Source organism: Bos indicus x Bos taurus, chromosome 10, assembly GCF_003369695.1.
Source record: "Bos indicus x Bos taurus breed Angus x Brahman F1 hybrid chromosome 10, Bos_hybrid_MaternalHap_v2.0, whole genome shotgun sequence".
NCBI lineage: Eukaryota > Metazoa > Chordata > Mammalia > Artiodactyla > Bovidae > Bos > Bos indicus x Bos taurus.
The window spans coordinates 31,948,045-31,970,360 of NC_040085.1; the positions used below are offsets into that span (position 1 = coordinate 31,948,045).

Genomic DNA, 22,316 nt, shown 5'->3' on the forward strand with positions numbered 1-22,316 from the left:
TGTAGCATCTGGAGGAAGATGTCGGGTCCTGGTGCCTGTTCAGAGCTGCTTCGCTCTTTGTTTAGATGTCATCCTCATCAGACCAGCTCTGGTCCCCGGGCGAGAGTCTGGAGGAGGCAGCTTGGAAATATAGTTGGGATTGGGATGGGGGCAGCCTGAGGGTATGAGGCTAAGGCAGGAGGCGCTGGGAGGCGATGGGAGTGTGGTAATGACGCACCCGAAGCTGGCTGATTCTGATCTGTCCTTCCCAGGAGAAGGAAAAACTACACACCTTGGCCACCTCTGGCTCCCGGTGCACCAGCTCCGATGGAAGCCTCTCATCTGGTGTCACCTCTGGCTATAATAGCAGCCCAGCCTTGCCAAGCCAGCTCCAGTCCCCAGACAGTGTGGTGAGTAGCAAATGCGAGGCATGAACCAGGGGCCAGGCCTGGTAATACTTAGGAAGTTGTGTCTCCTAGAGGCCACTCACTGCTGACATGAACCCTTATGAGCAATGGCCTTTGTTCTTCCCTGTGGTTTTGTCTCCCTTCCCTGTTCATTCATTCATTTATTCAACAGGTATTTATTTTGTGGGCACTATTTTAGTCATTGGGCAAAATTGTTCTTGTCCTTAAACAGATTATTAGAGGGAAGTAGCTTGTTTTATGATTAATTATTGTTGTAGAAAGTTCCATGAAGAAGGGGTGCAAAGACAATATGAAACAGGAACCTGACTTAGTCTGAAGGATCAGCAAAGATGCTCTGAAGAGACTGTGATTAAACAGAGACTGGAAAGGTGAGAGGTAGTTAACTCAGTAGAAGTTGGTGTCTGGAGATACTTGTGGGGCAGAAGAGCTTTCCAGGTGGAAGACTCAGCAAATGAGTCTTTAAGGGAAGAATTTTATGTGGAACCACAAGAAGGTTAGTGTGGCTGGAATGTAAAGAGTGAGATGGAAGAATCACACAAGAGAAGACTAGAAAAGGCAAGGTCATGTAGACTCTATTGAAAATTCTGACTGCTTTCTAATCCATATGATTATGCTATTTCCCGAAGCTGCTGCTGAATTTTTTTAATGGGGAGAATGACAAACGTGCCAGAGAAGAGGCAAGAACAGCCCTGGTAGACCCACTCATGACTGACAAAGCTGAGAGATGACAGTTGCTTGGTTCAGGGCACTGTCCAAGTGGAGAAGCCGACGTGCATGTGTTGACTAGAGAATCCACAGGCACCAGGGTAGATTGGAAGTTGGAGCCAGGGAGTGGGAGGAGTCAGAACCACACACACTTTGGGCTCAAAGGGCTCGTGATGTCCATGTGACGAGGAGCCCTGGAAGGGACAGGTTTTGAGGGGAAGATCACCATCTAGTTTTGTATTGACTGTGTTGAAAATACTTGTGAGAAATGCAGGGGAGTAGTTGAAAATCAGGCAGCTGGGATCCAGATCTGGAGCTCAGAGGTGAAATCTGGCTGGGGATATAAAATCTGAAAGCAAAACTTTTACGCCTTTTATAAGCAAAACTTCACATAGTAAAAAAAAAATAGTACTCAAATAGTAACAAAGATACAGAACGTCAAGTGCATCTTTCAGTCTCCTTTTTGCCTCCCCAGAAGCATTCATCCATCCCAGTTTGCTGTATATTTCCAGAGATATCCTGTGCATCTGTTAGGATATGTATATCTTTAAAAAATATGTGTATCTTTTTGTAAAGTTCATGAATGGAAGCATACTGTATCCATTTTCTCTCTGCTCTTTTTCCTTAAAAATATTTTTTAGTTTTATATCAGTAAATCTTGTGCTTTTTTAAACAGCTGAATAGTGCTTTTCTCTATTATTGCATGTTGTTTTGTTTCTGTTTTGTAAATAAGTTCATTTGTATCATCTTTTTAGATTCCACATACAAGTGATATCATACAATATTTGTCTCTTCTCTGTCTGACTTACTTCACTTAGTATGATAATCTCTAGGTCCATCCATGTTGCTGCAAATGGCTCTATTTCCTTCTTTTTTTATGGCTGAGTAATATTCCATTGTATATATGAACCACGTCTTCTTTATCCATCATGACTTGTTGGACATTTAGGTTGCTTTTGTGTCTTGGTTATTATTGTAAACAGTGCTGCAGTGAACATTGGGGTGTGTGTATGTTTTTGAATTATGATTTTCTCCAGATATATGCCCAGGAGTAGAATTGCTAGATCATATGATAATTCTATGTTTAGCTTTTTAAAGAATCTCCAACTGTTTTCCATAGTGATTGTACCAATTTATATTCCCATCAACAGAGAGGGTTCCCTTTTCTCCACACCCTCTCCAGCATTTAGTGTTTATACAGTTTTTGATGATGGCCATTCTGATTGATGTGATGTGATGTCACATTGTAGTTTCAATTGATTCGATAATTAGCGATGCTGAGCATCTTTCTATGTGCTTTTTGACCATCTGTTTATCTTCTTTGGAGAAATGTCTGTTTAGGTCTTGTGAGCATTTTTTGATTTTTTTTTTTAATATATTGAGCTGCATGGGCTGTTTGTATATTTTGGAGATTAATCCCAGGTCAGTCACTTTGTTTACAAATATTTTCTCCCATTCTGTAGGTTGTCTTTTCATTTTGTTTATGGTTTCCTTTGCTGTACAAAAGATTTTTAAGTTTAATTAGTTCTTATTTATTTTTGTTTTTATTTTCATTACTCTAGGAGGTGTATCCAAAAAGATATTGTGTGGTTTATGTCAGAGTATTCTGCCTATGTTTTCCTCTAAGAGTTTTATAGTATCTAGCCTTAAATTTAGGTCTTTAATCCATTTTTATTTATTTTTGTGTATGGTGTTAGTGTTCTAATTACATTCTTTTACCTGTAGCTGCCAGTTTTCCCAGCACCAGTTATTGAAGAGTTTATTTTTTCTCCAGTTTATACTCTTGCCTCCTTTGTCATAGATTCATTGACCACAAGTGTGTGGGTTTATTTCTGGGCTCTCTATCCAGTCCCATGGATCTATAAATCTTTGTGCTAGTACCATACAGCTTGATTACTGTAGCTTTAGTATAATTTGAAGTCAGGGAGTCTGATTCCTCCTGCTCCATTTTTCCTTTTCAGGATTGTTTTGGCTGTTCGGGGTCTTTTGTGTTTCCATACAAATTTTAAAATTTCTTTTTTTTTTTTTTTAATTTAGAAATTTATTATGTTTAATCCACAAGCTTTATATAGCTTTAGTTAAAAAAAAAACAAAACCAGAAACAAAAACAAAACAAAAACAGTGAAAACAAGACACTATTTCAAAGTCTGGGCCCTTCCAGCTTTCCAAATACAAGATCTCTGAAAGTTGTATATACTGACTGGAACAAGACAAAATTATGAATGCAGCCATGACATTTCATAAAACAAAATTTTACGTAACTGAAGGGTCCTTCCTGGGGCTAATTAATTGCCTTTACAAAAAAAGAGAAAAGAATGAAATTCCAGTGTTCCAAATCAACTTGTTACACATCTATATAAACCCACAGTGTCCTGGCAAACAACATGCTTTCATTTTCTGTCTCATCTTAGAGCTCGAATCCTGATTCATTTCAGCAGAGACTCCACAGGCAACAGGAAAGATTGTGGCATTAAAATATTCATTTATACATTTGTGGTAGTTCAACAGTGGTCTTATTTCTGGGCAAGCTTGCAAACCATCAAGGTTGAAAGCATCATAACTTAAATGGGTGCTAAGACTCAAATGAGAAAAAGGAAAGAAAAAGTAGAAAGAAAAACCTCTGGGAATAGCCAGGGGTATTTAAAGGAACCATAAGAATGCCAACAATATTTAAACCCCCTTTTTTAAAAAGGGGATTTTTCTTTTTTGGTTTAAAATATTTCACTCTAAACGAAGTTATGTCAGCTGTCAATGAAAGAATGTCACTAATACACTGTGGACACCTTAAAATTTCTTGTTCTAGTTCTGTGAAAAATGCCATTGATAATTTGATAGGGATTGCATTGAATCTGTAGATTGCCTTGGTTAGTATGGTCATTTTGACAATACTGATTCTTCCAATCTAATAACATGGTATATCTCTTCATCTGTTTGTATCATCTTCAGTTTCTTTCATCAGCACCTTATAGTTTTCAGAGTATAGGTCTTTTGCCTCCTTAAGTAGGTATATTCCTAGCTATTTTTTTCTTTTTGCTGTGATAGTAAATGGAATTGTTCCCTTAACTTTTGTTTCTGTTTTTTCATTGTTAGTGTGTAGAAATGCAAGAGATTTCTGCATTTTAATTTTATATCCTGCAACCTTACCAAATTCATTTAGCTGTAGTAGCTTTCTGGTAGCAACTTTAGTATTTTCTATGTATAGTATCATGTCATCTTCAAACAGTGACAGTTTTACTTCTTTCCCAATTTTTCTTTTACTTTTTCAATTTTTCCAGCTTCTTTTTTTTTTTTTCCGGAATCACGATTCTTTTTATTTATTTATTTTTTTTTTAGCTTTTTTTTTTTTTTTTTAACTTTACAATATTGTATTAGTTTTGCCAAATATCGAAATGAATCCACCACAGGTATACCCACGTTCCCCATCCTGAACCCTCCACCCTCCTCCCTCCCCTCCCCTCCCTCTGGGTCGTCCCAGTGCACCAGCCCCAAGCATCCAGTACCGTGCATCGAACCTGGACTGGCGACTCGTTTCATACCTGATATTATACATGTTTCAATGCTATTCTCCCAAATCTCCCCACCCTCTCCCTCTCCCACAGAGTCCATAAGACTGATCTATACATCGGTGTCTCTTTTCTCTGATTGCTATTGCTAGGGCTTCCAAAATTATGTTAAATAAAAGTGGTAAGAATGCACATCCTTATCTTGTTCCTGATCTTAGAGGAAATGCTTTCAACTTTTCGTCATTGACTATGATGTTAGCTGTAGGTTTATCCTATATGGTCTTATTATGTTATGATAGGTTCCCTCTATGCCCACTTTCTGGAGAGTTTTTTTTTAATCACAAATGGGTGTTGAATTTTGTCAAAAGCTTTTTCTGTACCTGTTGAGATGATCATATGGTTTGTATTCTTCAACTGATTAATGTGGTGTATCACACTGATCAATTTCTGGATATTGAAAAATCTTTGCAGCCCTGGGATAAATTCTACTTGATCATGGTATATGATCCTTTAATGATACTATTGTTAGATTAGTTTTGCTAGTATTTGTTGAAGATTTTTGCATCTGTGTTTATCAGTGTTATTGGCTTGTAATTTTCTTTTTTTGTGATGTCTTTGATTTTGGTTATCAGGGTGATGGTGGCCTCATAGAATGTTTGGGAGTGTTCCTTCCTCTGAAATTTTTAAAAATAGCTTCAGAATGATAGATGTTAAGTCTTATCTAGATGTTTGATAGAATTTGCCTGTGAAGCCATCTGCTCCTGGACTTTGGTTTGTTGGGAGTTTTTAAGTCACGGTTTCAATGTCAGTACTTGTGATTGGTCTGGCTCATATTTTCTGTTTCTTCCTAGTTCAGTCTTGGAAGATTGTACCATTCTAAGAATTTGTCCATTTTATTGGCATATAGTTGCTTGTAGTAGTCTCTTATGATCCTTTCTATTTTTGTAATTATAACTTCTTTTTCATTTCTAACTTCATTGATTTGAGTCCTTTCCCTTTTTTTCTGGTTGAGTCTGGCTAAAGGTTTGTCATTTTTGTTTCTCTTTTTCAAAGAACCAGCATTTAGTTTCGTTGATCTTTTCTATTGTTTTATTTCTGCTCTGATCTTTGTGATTTCTTTCCTTCTGCTAACTTTAGGTTTTGTTTGTTCTTCCTCTAGTTGCTTTAGGTGTAAGATAAGGTTGTTGAGATTTTTCATTTCCTAAGGTGAGATTTTATTGCTATAAATTTCCCTCTTAGAACTGCTTTTTCTGCATCCCAAAGGTTTTGGATCATTTTCATTTGTCTCTAGGTATTTTTTTATTTCCTCTTTAATTTCATCAGGAATCCATTGGTCACTGAATAATATTGTTTAGCCTTCATGTGTTTGTGTTTTTTACAGTTTTTTTTCCTTGTAGTTGATTTCTAATCTCAGTATTATGGTCAGAAAAGATGCTTGATATGATTTCAGTTTTCTTAAATTTGCAAAGGTTTGCTTTGTGGCCCTGGAGAAGGTTCTGTATACACTTGAGAAGAATGTGTATTCAGCTGCTTTTGGATGAAATGTTCTATAAATTAAGTTCATCTGGTCTTATATGTCAGTCTTTTATTGATGATTGTTCAGCAGGTGTGATTTTGGTGTTTTGAGAGAGGAGGTAAGGTTAAGTCCTTCTACTCCACCATCTTGTCTCCTCCCCATAATGATTGTTGAATAGAGTAAAATTTAAATTCTCCCTCCTACCACAAGCTTATTCCTGTGCTACTCTATTATGTAATTTCAAATCACAAACACCACCCTCCCCAAATCACATGTTCACCAACTCTGAAGCTCTGTAATATATTCCTTCTTGTTTGCTTTTACATGAAAGTTAGGATTAGCTTGTTTAGCTCAATTATAAAAACTTCTTAGTATTTTTAATGGGGCTATATTAGATTTATAAATCAACTTATAGAAAAATCACATCTTATCCTGTGTAATTTCCTAACCAAGAATATAGAAGGTTCAGTCCTTTTTATGATTTAAAAGTTTCCCTTCATGTGTCTCTAAAATTACATATCAGATTTCTTCTTACTTTATCTTTTTTATTTCTGTTATAAATAGGTTTCTTCTTCCTTTATGTCTTCTGTCTGGTTGTTTTCTTGTGTTTATGAAAGTTAAGTTGAATGCTGTGTGTTAATTTTGTGCCCATACTGTTTTTTGACTGATTCTCTAGGTGTACATTTATACAGTAGTCACTAACACAGGTAGCTTAATTTAATTATGTTAAAATTTCAGTTAAGTCACACTAGCCACATTTCACATGGTCAGTAAACATATGTGGTTAGTGCTTACCATATTGTGAAGCTGTGCCCTTGATTTTTTTTTTTAAGATATACAACCACATCCTCTGCAAATAGTGATCATTTGACCATTTGTTTTCTAATTTTTGAACCACTATTTTCTTCTTCTTTTCTAATTGAATGAACCTAATGCTACTGCTAAGTTGCTGCAGTTGTGTCCGACTCTGTGCGACCCCATAGACGGAAGCCCACCAGGCTCCCCCATCCCTGGGATTCCCCAGGCAAGAACACTGGAGTGGGCTGCCATTTCCTTCTCCAATGCATGAAAGTGAAAAGTGAAAGTGAAGTCGCTCAGTCATGTCCGACTCTTAGCGACCCCATGGACTGTAGCCTACCAGGGTCCTCCGTCCATGGGATTTTTCAAGCAAGAGTACTGGAGTGGGGTGCCATTGCCTTCTCCTAATGAACCTTATGTCCCAGCATAAATAAAATAATAGTGATGACAGTAAACATCCTCATCTCTTATTTCAGGCTTTAGTGGGAATTCTTCAGGAATTTCCTTCATTTAAGCTGAACGCTAACATTTGAGCTGAAACAGATGTATTTTGCAATACTAAGGAAGCATTTATCTATTACTATTTTATAGAGTATTCTTATCCAGAAGGTTATTTCAGAGTCTCTAGAGATGAGTGTTTAAAGATCTGGGGGCTAATAATTAATTCATACATTCTTATAATACTTTATATACTTATACGTAGGATATCTTCTTTTAATGTACATTCAGAGTCTGTTTGCTAATATTGTATTCAGAATTTTGTGTCAGTATTTAATGAATTTTTTTCCTGTAGTTTTTGTTTTTACAGTATATTTCAGATTTTTGTATCAATGTTATACTTTTCATAGAAAAAAAAAGGTTGAAATTTTCTTTTTCAATGTTTAGGAATAGTTACAAAGATAATGGAAATGTTTACTCCTATTGAATTGTCAGATTAAAGTCAGATGATGCCAGGTCTTGGGGACGTAGGAACCTTATAAAGTCTTATGACCCAGCAGTGCTTGCCAAGATTATGAGGGAACATGTATGAAATTATTTCCTAAAGCATTATTTGAAGTGATAATGAATTGGAACCCAGTAGCGATGGACATGAGTTTGAGTGAACTCTGGGAGTTGGTGATGGACAGGGAGGCCTGGCGTGCTGCGATTCATGGAGTTGCAAAGAATCGGACACGACTGAGCAACTGAACTGAACTGAACTGAGAGAATGCCATGGATATATAAGATGTGGTCAATGCACATTTGTAATACTATGTAAAAGTCAGTCAGTTCAGTCGCTCAGTCATGTCTTAACTCTTGGCTGACCCCATGGACTGCAGCACGCCAGGCTTTCCTGTCCATCACCAACTCCCAGAGCTTACTCAAACTCATGTCCATTGAATCGGTGATGTCATCCAACCATCTCATCCTCTGTTGTTCCCTTCTCCTCCCGCCTTCAACCTTTCCCAGCATCAGAGTCTTTGCAGATGAGTCAGTTCTTTGCAGCAGGTAGCCAAAGTATTGGAGCTTTAGCTTTAGCATCAGTCCTTCCAATGAATATTCAGGACTGATTTCCTTTAGGGTTGACTGGTTTGATCTCCTTGCTGTCCAAGGGACTCTCAAGAGTCTTCACCAACACCACAGTTCAAAAGCATCAATTCTTTGGCGTTCAGTTTTCTTTATGGTGCAACTCTCAGATCCATACATGACCACTGGAAAAACCATAGCTTTGACTAGACAGACCTTTGTTGGCAAAGTAATGTCTGTGCATTTTAATATGCTATCTAGGTTTATCATAGCTTCTCTTCCAAGGAGCAAGCGTCTTTTAATTTCATGGCTGCAGTCACCATCTGCAGTGATTTTGGAGCCCAAGAAAATAAATTCTGTCACTGTTTCCATTGTTCTGCATCTATTTGCCATGCAGTGATGGGACTGGATGCCATAATCTTACTTTTTGAGTACTGAGTTTTAAGCCAGATTTTTACTCTCATCTTTCACTTTCATCAAGGGGCTCTTTAATTCCTCTTCTCTTTCTGCCATAAGGGTCAAATTATCTGCATATTTGAGGTTATTGATATTTCCCCCTGCAGTCTTGATTTCAGCTTGTGCTTCATCCAGTCCGGCATTTCACATGGTATACTCTGTGTATGAGTTAAATAAGCAAGGTGGCAATATACAGCCTTGACTTACTTTTCCCAATTAGGAACCAGTCTGTTGTTCCATGTCCAGTTCTAACTGTTGATTTTTGACCTGCATACAGATTTCTCAGGAGGCAGGTAAGGTAGTCTGGTATTCCCATCTATTTAAGAATTTTCCACAGTTTGTTGTGATTCACACAGTCAAAGGCTTTGGCATAGTCAATGAAGCAGAAGTAGATGTTTTTCTGGAATTCTTTTGCTTTTTCTGTGATCCAGCAGATGTTGGCAATTTGATGTCTCGTTCCTCTGCCTTTTCTAAATGCATCTTGAACATCTGAAGGTTCTCGGTTCACGTACTGTTGAAGCCTGGCTTAGAGAATTTTGAACATTACTTTGCTAGCATGTAAGATGAGGATAATTGTGCGGTAGTTTGAGCATTCTTTGGCATTGCCTTTCTTTGGGATTGGAATGAAAACTGACCTTTTCCAGTCCTGTAGCCACTGCTGAGTTTTCCAGATTTGCTGGCACTTTCACAGTATCATCTGTTAGGATTTGAAATAGCTCAGCTGGAATTCCACCACCACCACTAGCTATATTCCTAGTGATGCTCCCCTAAGATCCACTTAACTTCACATTCCAGGATGTATGTCTCTAGGTGAGTAATCACACCATCATGGTTATCTGGGTCATTAAGATCTTTTTTGTATAGTTCTGTGTATTCTTGCCACCTCTTCTTAATCTCTTCTGCTTCTGTTAGGTCCATACCATTTCTGTCCTTTATTGAGCCCATCTTTGCATGAAATGTTCCCTTGGTACATCTAATTTTCTTGAAGAGATCTCTAGTCTTTCCCATTATATTGTTTTCCTCTATTTCTTTGCACTGTTCACTTAAGTAGGCTTTCTTATCTCTCTTTGCTATTCTTTGGAACTCTGCATTCAAATGGATATATCTTTCCTTTTCTCTTTTGCTTTTCACTTGTCTTCTTTTCTCAGCTATTTGTTAGGCCTTCTCAGACAACTATTTTGCCTTTTACATTTCTTTTTCTTGGGAATGGTTTTGATCACCACCTCCTATACAGTGTTACAAACCCTTGTCCATAGTTCTTCAGGCACTCTGTCTATCAGATCTAATCCCTTTAGTCTATTTGTCACTTCCACTGTATAATCATAAGGGATTTGATTTAGGTCATACCTCAATGGCTTATTGGTTTTCCCTACTTTCTTCAAATTAAGTCTGAATTTTGCAATAAGGAGTTCACGATCTGAGCCACAGTCAGCTCCTGGTCTTGTTTTTGCTGACTCTATAGGGCTGCTCCATTTTTGGCTGCAAAGAATATAATCAATCTGATTTTGGTATTGACCATCTGGTGATGTCCATGTGTATAGGCATCTCTTGTGTTGTTGGAAAAGGGTGTTTGCTATGACCTGGTGTGTTCTCTTGACAAAATTTGTTAGCCTTTGCCCTGCTTCATTCTGTACTCCAAGGCCAAGCTTGCCTGTTACTCCAGGTATCTCTTGACTTCCTACTTTTGCATTCCAGTCCCCTATGATGAAAAGGACATCTTTTTTGAGTGTTGTTTCTAGAAGGTCTTGTAGGTCTTCATGGAACTGTTAAACTTCAGCATCTTTGGCATTAGTGGTTGGAGTATAGACTTGGATTACTGTGATATTGAATGGTTTTCCTTGGAAATGAACAGAGATCATTCTGTCATTTTTAAGATTGCACCCAAGTACTGCATTTGGGACTCTTTTGTTGACTATGAGGGCTGATCCATTTCTTCTAAGGGATTCTTACACACAGTAGTAGATGTAATGGTCATCTGAGTTAAATTCATCCATTCTGGTCCATTTTAGTTCACTGATTCCTAAAATGTCAATGTTCACTCTTGCCATCTCTCGTATGACCACTTAAAATTTACCTTGATTCATGGACCTAACATTCCAGGTTCCTATGCAATATTGTTCTTTACAGCATCAGACTTTACTTCCATCACCAGTCACATCCACAACTGGGCATTATTTTCACTTTGGCTCAGCCTCTTCATTCTTTTTGGAACTACTTCTCTGCTTTTCTCCAGTCGAATATTGGGTACCTACTGACCTGGGGAGTTCGTCTTTCAGTGTCCTATCTTTTTGCCTTTTCATACTTTCCTTGGGGTTCTCAAGGCAGGAATACTAAAGTGGTTTGCCTTTCCCTTCTCCAGTGGACCACGTTTTGTCAGAACTCACTACCATGACTTGTCCGTCTTGGGTGACCCTCCATGGCATGGCTCATAGTTTCATTGAGTTAGACAAGGCTGTGATCCAAGTGATCAGTTTGGTTCAGTTCAGATCAGTCGCTCAGTCGTGACTGACTCTTTGCCACCCCATGAATCACAGCACTCCAGGCCTCCCTGTCCATCACCAACTCCCAGAGTTCATCCCGACTCATATCCATCGAGTCAGTGATGTCATCCAGCCATCTCATCCTCTGTCGTCCCCTTCTCCTCCTGCCCCCAATCCCTCCCAGCATCAGAGTCTTTTCCAATGAGACAACTCTTTGCATGAGGTGGCCAAAGTACTGGAGTTTCAGCTTTAGCATCATTCCTTCCAAAGAAATCCTAGGGCTGATCTCCTTCAGAATGGACTGGTTGGATCTCCTTGGAGTCCAAGGTACTCTCAAGAGTCTTCTCCAACACCACAGTTCAAAAGCATCAATTCTTCAGCGCTCAGCCTTCTTCACCGTACAACTCTCACATCCATACATGACCACAGGAAAAACCATAGCCTTGACTAGACGAACCTTTGTTGGCAAAGTAATGTCTCTGCTTTTGAATATGCTATCTAGGTTGGTCATAACTTCTAAGCGTCTTTTAAATGCTTAAAAGATGTTTAAACTAAGTAAGCGTCTTTTAGTTTCATGACTGCAGTCACCATCTTTAGTGATTTTGGAGCCCCAAAAAATAAAGTCTGCCACTGTTTCCACTGTTTCCCCATCTATTTCCCATGAAGTGATGGGACCGGATGCCATGATCTTTGTTTTCTGAATGTTGAGCTTTAAGCTAACTTTTTCACTCTCCACTTTCACTTTCATCAAGAGGCTTTTTAGTTCCTCTTCACTTTCTGCCGTAAGGGTGGTGTCATCTGCATATATGAGGTTATTGACATTTCTCCCAGCAATCTTGATTCCAGCTTGTGCTTCTTCCAGCCCAGTGTTTCTCATGATGTACTCTGCATATAAGTTAAATAAGCAGGGTGACAATATACAGCCTTGATGTACTCCTTTTCCTATTTGGAACCAGTCTGTTGTTCCATGTCCAGTTCTAACTGTTGCTTCCTGACCTGCATACAAATTTCTCAAGAGGCAGATCAGGTGGTCTGGTATTCCCATCTCTTTCAGAATTTTCCACAGTTTCTTGTGATCCACACAGTCAAAGGCTTTGGCATAGTCAATAAAGCAGAAATAGATGTTTTTCTGGAACTCTCTTGCTTTTTCGATGATCCAGCGGATGTTGGCAATTTGATCTCTGGTTCCTCTGCCTTTTCTAAAACCAGCTTGAACATCAGGAAGTTCACGGTTCACGTATTGCTGAAGCCTGGCTTGGAGAATTTTGAGCATTACTTTACTAGTGTGTGAGATTAGTGCAATTGTGTGGTAGTTTGAGCATTCTTTGGCATTGCCTTTCTTTGGGATTGGAATGAAAACTGACCTTTTCCAGTCCTGTGGCCACTGCTGAGTTTTCCAAATTTGCTGGCATATTGAGTGCAGCACTTTCACAGCATCATCTTTCAGGATTTGAAATAGCTCAACTGGAATTCCATCACCTCCAGTAGCTTTGTTCATAGTGATGCTTTCTAAGTCCCACTTGACTTCACATTCCAGGATGTCTGGCTCTAGGTGAGTGATCACACCATCGTGATTATCTGGGTCGTGAAGATCTTTTTTGTACAGTTCTTCTGTGTATTCTTGCCATCAGTTTGGTTAGTTTTCTGTAATTGTGGTTTCCATTCTGTCTGCCCTCTGATGGATAAGAGGCTTGTGGAAGCTTCCTGATAGGAGGGACTGGCTGTGTGGGAATCTGGTCCTTGCTCTGATGGGAGGGGCCATGCTCAGTAAATCTTTAATCCAGTTTTCTGTTGATGGGTGGGGCTATGTTCCCCCATGTAGCTTGGCCGGAGGCTAAACTATGGTAGGAGTAATGGTGGTAATGGTAAACTCCTTCAAAAGGACTTATGCCAGGACTGTTGTATTCAGTGTAAGAGTCAGAATTAACAAATTGGATGAACACCTAGGCAAAGTACTGAATGAAAAGCACTATGAAACAGTGAGGTAAAACACATTACTATTTGTATAAATTAAAACTAAAATTTGTATAAATTAAAACTACATACATGTAAAACAATCCTTTTGTAAGAATACATACAAACAAAAAGATGTAAAGAAGTCAGGATAATTTAAGGTGGGTGGGGGAGGGAAATTGGGGATGAGAGATTAAAATATTTTTAGAATTACCTAATTTTTTAAAATGGAGTATAATGATCCTGTGAAAATGACAAGGCCTGGTGTTTGGCAGGATAAGCTGTTTGAAAAATTTCTTCTGTGGAAAGTGCTCTGTTGAGATCAGAGTTCAGCAAACTCCTTTGGCTGTATCTGGTCCACCAGTTGTTTTTGTAAATAACATTTTACTAGAATATGGCATCTCTCATTTTTTTATGTGTTCTCTGTGGTTGCTTTTATGGTATAGTGATAGAGGTAAGTCATTGCATCTATTAAAATGGTCCACAAAGCCTTAGATACTTACTATACCCTTTACAGAAAAGTTTGCCAACCTCTGTTTTAGATTTTCCATCTCTTCTGAAGTCAGTTTTTTTGTTTTTTTGTTTTTTTTAACTGTTTTACAAACCTTTATTGGAAAGGCTACAGACTTTGTATTGCCACTGCATTTCTTTTGCTTGAAGTGTTGTGGGGGAAGTAACCTTGGATACAAAACTACTACACTGTTGCATCTTGCCCAGGCTGGTTGTGAAAGTTTTTGTACAATGGAGGTAGAGTGGATAGGGCAATAATTTAAACCTCACAGGCCTTGATTAATGTCAAGACCTTTTTTTTCCTTCAGGCTCTAGAAGACCTAGAAATAGACTACAAGTACTACAAATAGGCTCAGGGATGGCATATTTAAAATTTTTAATTTTCAGTTTTCTCCCATTTGTCTTTTACAAACGTATCTACAACTCATCTATTTTTTCCCTAAGTGTGTTCTAAAAATATCTACTCTGGAAATGAAAAGAAGATAATAGAAAATGAAAAAGCAGTACATCCTTTTCATAGTAGTTTTACCTGATTTTTCTCATACCAGCCTAAGAGTCTTACCTTTCTGTAAAAGAATAGTAATCAATGCTTCCCCCAGTCTCAAATATTCAACTTAATGGAGACAAGAGAATCTTTAACTTAACATTTAATGAAAACAGAGCATCTTAACAGGTTAGTTTTGATTTGAACTTGTTAATTTCTGCCCTTTAAAATAATTAATTCCTTCTTCCACTGATAATTTCGTAGTTTTTCCTTGTCTCAAGGTCAGCAATTTTGTAGGATGTGTTTGTCTGCTGTTTTCTCTTGATTAGATTGTGGTTATGCATTTTTGGCAAGAATACCACAGAAACTGTGTCCTCTCGGTTGGGGTTGCCAGACAAAGCAAAGAAAAATGCAGGATACTGGCTATTTTAGAATTTCAGAGAAACAACAAATAGCACTGTGGTGTATATTCCATGCAATGCCTTATCCTCAGTATTTCAGAGGGTACTTGATGTCATTATGTCTTGTTAGTGATGTTAACCTTGAAGTTATGGTAATGGCTAGAATCTCTCCACTGAACGTTAATATTTTTCTCTTTATAATTAATAAACATCATGGGAAAGATAGAGACCATGCAGATATACTATTTTATCTCAAATTTTTGCCCACTTATTTTAGCACCCATTGGTGTATGCCTAAAAAAATTATTGATGTGGTGTTTTAATGGCAATTTTGTATTTCCCTAATTTCTTCTACATTTATTGATTCTTCTGGTATTTCTTTAAGGTAGTATTATCATTTCTCTCCCTATTTAGATTTATCCAATTATTTATTTTGTTCAGTTTGGACTCATAAATATTTCATTCTATGAGTTATAATCCAGTGTTATTATTATTAATTGCCCAGATTGTTCCAGATTTTATTTTTTGGAGTTCTTTTTCTTTCAGATTGAGTCTTATGCCCTTTTAACATGCCCATCCTTTCTTAGCACTTCCTTTAGTTCATTTATTCTTTTGTTGTTGCTGTTGTTGTAACTTGTTGACTTTTAGTACATTCACAGAGTGGAATATCCATCAACACAATCAATTTTGGGATATTTTCATTACCCCAAAAAGGAACCCTCTACCCTTCTTAGTTATTACTTCCCAAACACACGATCCCCAACTCTTTGTAAGCCTATAATCTACTTACGTCCTGCCTCTATGGATGTGTGTATTCTGGACATTTCATATAAATGGAATTATACAATATGTGGTCCTTTGTGACTGGCTTCTTTCAGTCATAATGTTTCCAGGGTTTCTTGATGTCCTACAGTTGATATAACAAATTACCATAAACAGAGTGGCTTAAAACAACTGAAACTTCTTCCAGAGTTCTTGACCCTGGGAGTGTGAAATCATGGTGTCAACAGGGCCATGCTGCTTTTGAAAATCTAGGGGAAGAATCTAAAGTTCCATGCCTCTTTCTGAGCTTCTGGTAGTGGCTGGCAGTCCCTGGCTTGTAACTGGATCACTCCAGCCTCTGCCTCTGGCATCACATGGCTTCTCCCCCTGTGCCTCTCTGTCCCTATGTCTTCATGTGGCCTTCTTATAAGGACACCTGTCATTGGATGTAGGTCCCACTCTAATCCAGTAGGATCTCATTGTAACTCAATTACATCTGCAAAGACCCTATTTCCAAATACAGTTACACTTATAGAGAGCAGGAGTTAGGACTCCAGTGTATCTTTTTTTGAACCCACGCACGGTTCATCCACACTGTAGCATGTATCAGAATTTCATTCCTTTTTATGGTCAAAAATATCACACAGGATGATTATCATATTTATTTGTCCATTCATAAGTTGATGGACATTTAGTTTGTTTCCACTTTTTGCCTACTATGAATAATGCTGCTGTGAGAGGGAGGTGCTCAGCAAGATGTGGACTGGGACCTGTTCGCTAGACCCAGGCAAGTGGGTTCTGAGGGGATGGAGGCAGTAGATGGCAAATGGCGACAGTCCTTTCAAGTCTATGAAGAGCAAAGATGCCTATAAAGGAAGGTTTTAAAGGTGGGAGAAATCTTTGCATGCTTAAATGCTCATATGAAGAATCTAGTGAAGAGGAAGAGGTGGAGGCAACAAGTGAAGAACGAGGTGATCAGTAGTGAAAAGTTCTTAAGAGGGTGCCAAAGTATCTCAGTCTGAAGCAGACTGGATGTTGCAGGAAGAAGAAAGGAGGTGAAGATGGAGACAGAGTACCTCTGTTTACGTCTTCTTGTGTTTAAAGCAGCACAAAGTTAGGAACTTATGATAGAGGTAGGATGGTAAGTGCCTGTTAGATCCGGCGGAAGTCAAGGGTTGTGTCATTGAGGAGCTGCTTGCAGTAAAGGTGGGGTCTGGCTCCCAATTTCCTGATGATGGGAAAGATTGAAGGCAGGAGGAGACAGAAGACAACAGAGGATGAGATGGTTGGATGGCATCACTGGCTCAATGGACATGAGTTTGAGCAAACTCCGGGAGATGGTGAAGGGCAGGGAAGCAAGGTGTGCTGCAGTCCATGGGGCTGCAAAGAGTAAGACACAATTTAGTAACCGGACTGGAACTGGTTCCACATTACAACCTTGGGCTTAGCCATTGGACATGGGGCTGGGGCCAAAAGTCAAGCTTTTCACAGCCCATCACTTTCCCTCCCCATCCCACCTCCCAGTTGGGCTTTGTTTGCTGCTCACACTAAACACAGCTCCAGCCATGGCCTCATTCCAGTTGCTTCAGTGGGCAGAGGGTCCCCTCATCCAGTGACCCCTGGTACCTCTCAGGCCCCAGTTTATACTGATCCCTGTTGGAACTCTTTTACAAGCAACCTTGAACTTGTGACTTGAAGGGCAAGGAAACTCTCCAGGGACTGGTTTCTATTGCTCCTGCCTTCTTGGGGGCATCCAGCTTCCTGTAATCCCAGTGGGGATGACCTTTACACTGGAGCCTTTATTTTGAAGACTGTGCAGTTCAGAGGCAGAGATGATTCCGCACTGGCTTTCTGGTGTTCTGCTCTCTTGCTCCCTTGGCTCTGGTCCTGAGCATCTTCTCTTCTGCAGGGTGACACAAACTTGCCTGATTCCAGAGACTCCTGGATAGGGGAAGTGCGGGGCCGCTCTTCAGTGAGGAACAATCAGCTGAATCTGGCTGGCTCTGCCTGGAAAAGCTTAGCCTACAGTGAGTAGTGGGGCAGGTACCTGCCTTGTGTGGGGACTTCAGGGCTGAGGTCTGCTAGATCCTGGGGGGTTGCTGTCCTTCAGGATGCCGGTGCTGCGCCAAGGCCCTGATGCTCAGGAGCCTCCACCTATTCATTGTAGGCCGCAGAGCCGCCTTGGGCAGTTGCTGCTGTTCCCCGTCCAGCCTGTCCAGCCTGGGGACCTCCTTCTCCTCCTCATACAAGGATTTGGCCAAGCACATTGTGGACCTCTCTATGGCTGATGTGAGGTTTCCTGCAGCAGACTCTGCTCGGTGGGGAGGGAGGAGGAAGAGGGGAGGAACGGGGCAGACGAGGGCTTCTTCAGCAGCTATCTTTACAAAAGGGGCAATTCAGGGAACACTGGCCTGAGGGACTCGTCCAAGGGCTTGCTTTGTACCAACTGTGCCCACTAATCTGGGTGTGGTCACTGTGTCCCCAGGTAATGGCTGCTTGCTCAGATAACCTGAACAACCTCTTCAGCTGCTGGGCAGCAGCCGGCTGGAAGTAAGTTGCTTTGCACAGTGTCTTATTGTTGCAGCCCTGGTGGCCTTGTCTCTTCCTTTGCCTTCTCCACCCTGGCTTCCTTGAGTGCCTCACCTGAACTCTTCTTTTGTGACCCTAGAACTCAGTTTTTACCCCGTCCTCTTCTTCCCCACCCTTGGTGTCTCTGCCAGCCATCAGGGTGAGGAGCAGGAGGTGCAGCTGTACTACAAGATGTTCTCTTCTACCCGGCATGGCTTCCTGGGGGCTGGCGTGGTGTCCCAGCCATTGTCTCATGTGTGGGCAGCTGTGAGTGACCCCACCTTGTGGCCCCTGTACCATAAGCCCGTCCAGACAGCAAGGCTGCACCAGCGGGTAACCAACAGCATCAACCTGGGTGAGCCCCGGGAACAGAGGCAGCGCTCTTGGGAGGCTGGGTACTCAGGCTTGGTCTAGTGGGGTGTCAGGCTGTACAATGATGGGGTGTCACAGGGCACCTTCTGACTTTCTGCATCCCTGCCCCTCCAGTGTATCTGGTGTGCAATACCACCGTGTGTGCACTGAAGCAGCCACGGGATTTCTGTTGTGTCTGCGTGGAAGCCAAAGAGGTGCCTGCCTTGCTGGTGGTAAAGATGTGGGAGGAACTTGGGCTGGCGTGTTGTGAAAAGCAATCTCTGTGGGCATCCCGTCCTCTGGGTGGGGAGGAGGGCAAATTGGACATGGTGTGTGGCGGTGGGGAGGGCCTCAAAGGCTGGTCTTTCCACGGTACTGCCTGCACTGGAGCCTGTCCCTGGTGGAGCCACATTACACAGGCTGAACTCACACTGCTGTTTCTAGGGGCAACTGTCTATCATGGCAGCTCAGTCTGTGTATGATGCATCCATGCCGAGACCCAACAGGGAGATGGTCCGAGGGGAGATCCTGCCCAGCGCCTGGATCCTGCAGCCCCTCACTGTGGAAGGGAAGGAGATCACCAGAGTCATCTACTTAGCCCAGGTGATCCACCTCCTGCAGCTGGTCTCACAGCATGCCTTGATTTGACCCCAGCCTCATGGGAGCTTACTGTAAAGCTGTTCAACATCCTTTAGGACCCAGGACCTGTGGCCTGAGGCTGGAGGTTTAAGGGCTTCTTGGGTCACAAACCAGTGGTGAATCAGAGGAAGGAATGAGGCAGAGCTGACCAACCTTCTTCAAAGCTATTTCAGAGCCTGGTGGCCTTCGTCCTCTGGCTGTTCCCAGGGTTCTCAGGACATAAATGAGTCATTATGAGGAAGAGCAGCAGCCTCAGTTCCCTGACTTGGCATTGGGAAAGGAAGCTTTTGTCTAGATCTGAACAGCAGCGTACAGGACTGTGCACAGCTCAGTTCCGAGTTTGTCCCATCACCACAGCTACTTATGGCTGAAGTATGCCCCAGTGCGCACCTTTAACTCTTCCCTCTCTGGTTATTTCAGGTAGAACTTGGTGCTCCAGGATTCCCCCCTCAACTTCTAAGCTCCTTCATCAAACAGCAGCCACTGGTTATAGCCAGACTGGCTTCCTTCCTTGGTAGTTAGCATCTCACAGTCAAGATGGCACTCCAGGATGCCCCAGAATTGCTGGGGCAGTTCTTGTTACTCTGTATCCTGATGCAAGAAGAGCCAAGGCTACCTGCTGTGGCCGACTGAATAGATGGCATTCCGCCCCGAAGTTCCAGTGAAACCTGGTCGGCACTTGGTCACAGCTGGCACCTGCGCAGAGCAAGGGCGCTTGAGCTTCTGGCTCTGGCCGTCCAGTGTGAATGAAGCTCAACTCACCTTTTTGGGTTTCTCACTTTTTCCTGTCTCTGGGACCCTATGGCATATAGGCTAGGATCAGGATTGGGTACAGCCAGTAGAGCTGGGAAATGGCAGTGCTCTGACATGGTGCTTACTTAGTTTGGTGCAGCCCTTGGGCTGGTAGAGAAGCTGCCATCGGCCAGCTGAGTGAATCTGCCTCCAGCATTCAGCTCCACTGTGGGATGGAGTGTTAGGAAATACCAAAACAGAAAATGGTTTAAAAAAACATCTACACAAACCAGAACAATGATGTAGAATTGTTTCTCCTCTTTGAATCTTTACAAATTGCTTTATTAATTTTTGCCTTGCCCCCACCCCCTTCCTTTCCCTCACAGGAGAGGACATTCGTTTGGGTCTTGGCCCAGTTAGGAGTACTGACCAGTGCTGTGTTATGGAGCCATCACTCCAGAGCTCAGTATAATGAGAAAAACCACTGTAGAAGCTGGCTGGATAGATTTGGGGTCAGGGTGGGACCCCAGATCCCTGAGGAAGACTGGGGATGGGGCTTGGGCATCTCTCATCTCAGAGATGAAAAACTGTCTTTTGAAGATGGGAGGGATGATAGTGGACTTCCTAGAGGAGGTAAGTGATTTGTTAGGAGGAAGCTCAGCTCCATTCCTTACCTCACTCGAAGGCTTGCTTCCAGCCTTCAGGCTCTTGAGCATTCCACGCACTGCTGTAGCCCCTTCTGTTCTAGGGTGGGATGGAGACTGGGTTCAGTTTTCTGACTGAACTTGAGCTTTTATTCTATATGGTTACTTGAAAGTGCTAGGGGTAGGAGAGATTCTTGGCTTCAGTTCTGGTGCCCAGAAACTTTGGTAGAAGAGGGTAACCATATGGGGATTGAGACGATGTGGTAAAAAGGTAAATTTCTGCATAGTCCAGCAGAGATTTATTTTTCTGAAAGTATTTGCAGGATTTTTTTCCCCTCTTACCTCAGATTAAGTTATTTATATATTGTTGAAGGTTTTTTTAAAAATTGCTTTTAAACTTATTTTTCTGGTTAATATTTTGTTAACACTTGATATATTTAACACCCTATTTATGTACTCCCATATCTTTTCATATGATTAAGACCACTGATTGAAAAGTTCAGAACACTTGCAAATTAAAAGTCCGGTGTGTACTTTTATTCAGTGAAGACTACCCTGGGATAGCCTAAGTGTGTCATTTGAGCTCAGAATTCAGCCTCGATTACGATGGCAGTAACTGCTCATGGCGCAGTTTCAAGCTATATAGTTTACACATATATACTGTTTCCTATGAGCTCAGTACTGCTTTGCATATAAAGAGCAACCAGATAAGTTGCCCAGCTATTGCTAGCTGTAGCCCAAGTACGAACAGGAGAGATGATTCCAGAACAGTCACTGGCACACCCAGCGGTAACCACAGAGCCCTGGAAGGAAGCTCTTTAGCAGGTATGTACCTCTGGAGCTTCTGAGGCAGAGCCAGCAGTGGGAATCTGAACATGTGGGCAGGCAGCCCTGAGGAGACCATATCCCCTGAACTAGAGAAGCCACAAGCCAGGCATGTAAGTCAGCTGACGCTGGTGTTAAGATATTTGGTTCTCAGACTTTATTGTGCATTAGAATCACGGAAAGGATTTGTGACACCCCAGGCTGGCCCCCACTCAAGTTTCTGATTTAGAGGCCTGGAGGGGCCCACATATTTGTATTTCTGGGAAGTCCCAGGTGATTGTGAGGCTGCTGGTCTGGAGACCACTTTGAAAACCACTGTTGAGATAACTAGTAGAAAGCAGGCATATGGAAAAGAATCTAAATACTAATGAGTTCACTAATTCATTAGCTGCCTGTCTCTAATTCCTTTCTTATTGCCTGCCTAAAGTAAGCTTTTAAGGTTCACACAGACCAGCGTTGTTTCCTGAATTGGGCCTGTTGCTGTTTAGCTGAGTAGCCTTTAACTCAGCATCTTCCAGGGCTCCAGGCTTTCCTCCCTGCTTGCTTATCTATCTCACCTCACATGGAGCTGAGTGTCTGAAGTAGCTGCTTACCTTGGGACTCAGCTTCCTGTAGCAGTGCTTTTGTTGAGCCATACCTGATGGGTGCAGAAAGGTAAGACATTTCTTAAAACTTTTTTGGTTCCCAAGTATTTAGAACTTTCAGAATTTCCTATAGTATGTTAGATTCTAAGGACAGATGAAGAAAAAAGGTTCAGATGCAAAAACTTATTGACTTGGATGAGCTGAGGGGAAGGGCAGGTCACAGCCTGACTCAGCAGCAGTGTGACTGGAGTGGTATGTGGTATGGGAGACATCCCATTTTTACCCTTCTGTGCTGACAGGACCTACTGTAACGGCACACAGCAGACCTCTTTAGGCCCAGAGCCTCTTACCTAGGTAGCTTCCTTGGGTTGGAGACCTCTTTGACAGCTGAGAACTTCTCCTCTAAGAAATACACACACATGCACAGACAGATTTTGTGTCACTTCAAGAGGGTTCACTGAGTTCCCTTCTCCTTTCCCTGGCAGAGACTGA

At 41.4% G+C, this 22,316-nt stretch overlaps 1 protein-coding gene across 6 annotated transcripts in view; it reads left to right on the forward strand.

Annotated features, from left to right (window-relative positions):
• The window catches only part of STARD9 (StAR related lipid transfer domain containing 9), a 121,484-nt gene extending 99,860 nt beyond the window's left edge, over positions 1 to 21,624 (forward strand). For 4 of the 6 annotated variants that reach the window (XM_027553651.1, XM_027553653.1, XM_027553656.1 and 1 more), the window contains 8 exons: positions 252 to 389; positions 17,391 to 17,508; positions 17,649 to 17,770; positions 17,967 to 18,031; positions 18,202 to 18,404; positions 18,536 to 18,633; positions 18,845 to 19,003; positions 19,460 to 21,624. In XM_027553651.1, the coding sequence (XP_027409452.1) occupies positions 252 to 389; positions 17,391 to 17,508; positions 17,649 to 17,770; positions 17,967 to 18,031; positions 18,202 to 18,404; positions 18,536 to 18,633; positions 18,845 to 19,003; positions 19,460 to 19,561 (1,005 nt within the window). In that variant the 3' untranslated portion in view covers positions 19,562 to 21,624. Of the gene's footprint in view, positions 1 to 251; positions 390 to 17,390; positions 17,509 to 17,648; positions 17,771 to 17,966; positions 18,032 to 18,188; positions 18,405 to 18,535; positions 18,634 to 18,844; positions 19,004 to 19,459 lie in introns of those variants that run through there. The other 2 variants (XM_027553652.1, XM_027553654.1) reach the window with 2 other exon arrangements.
• Positions 21,625 to 22,316: the final 692 nt, after the last annotated feature.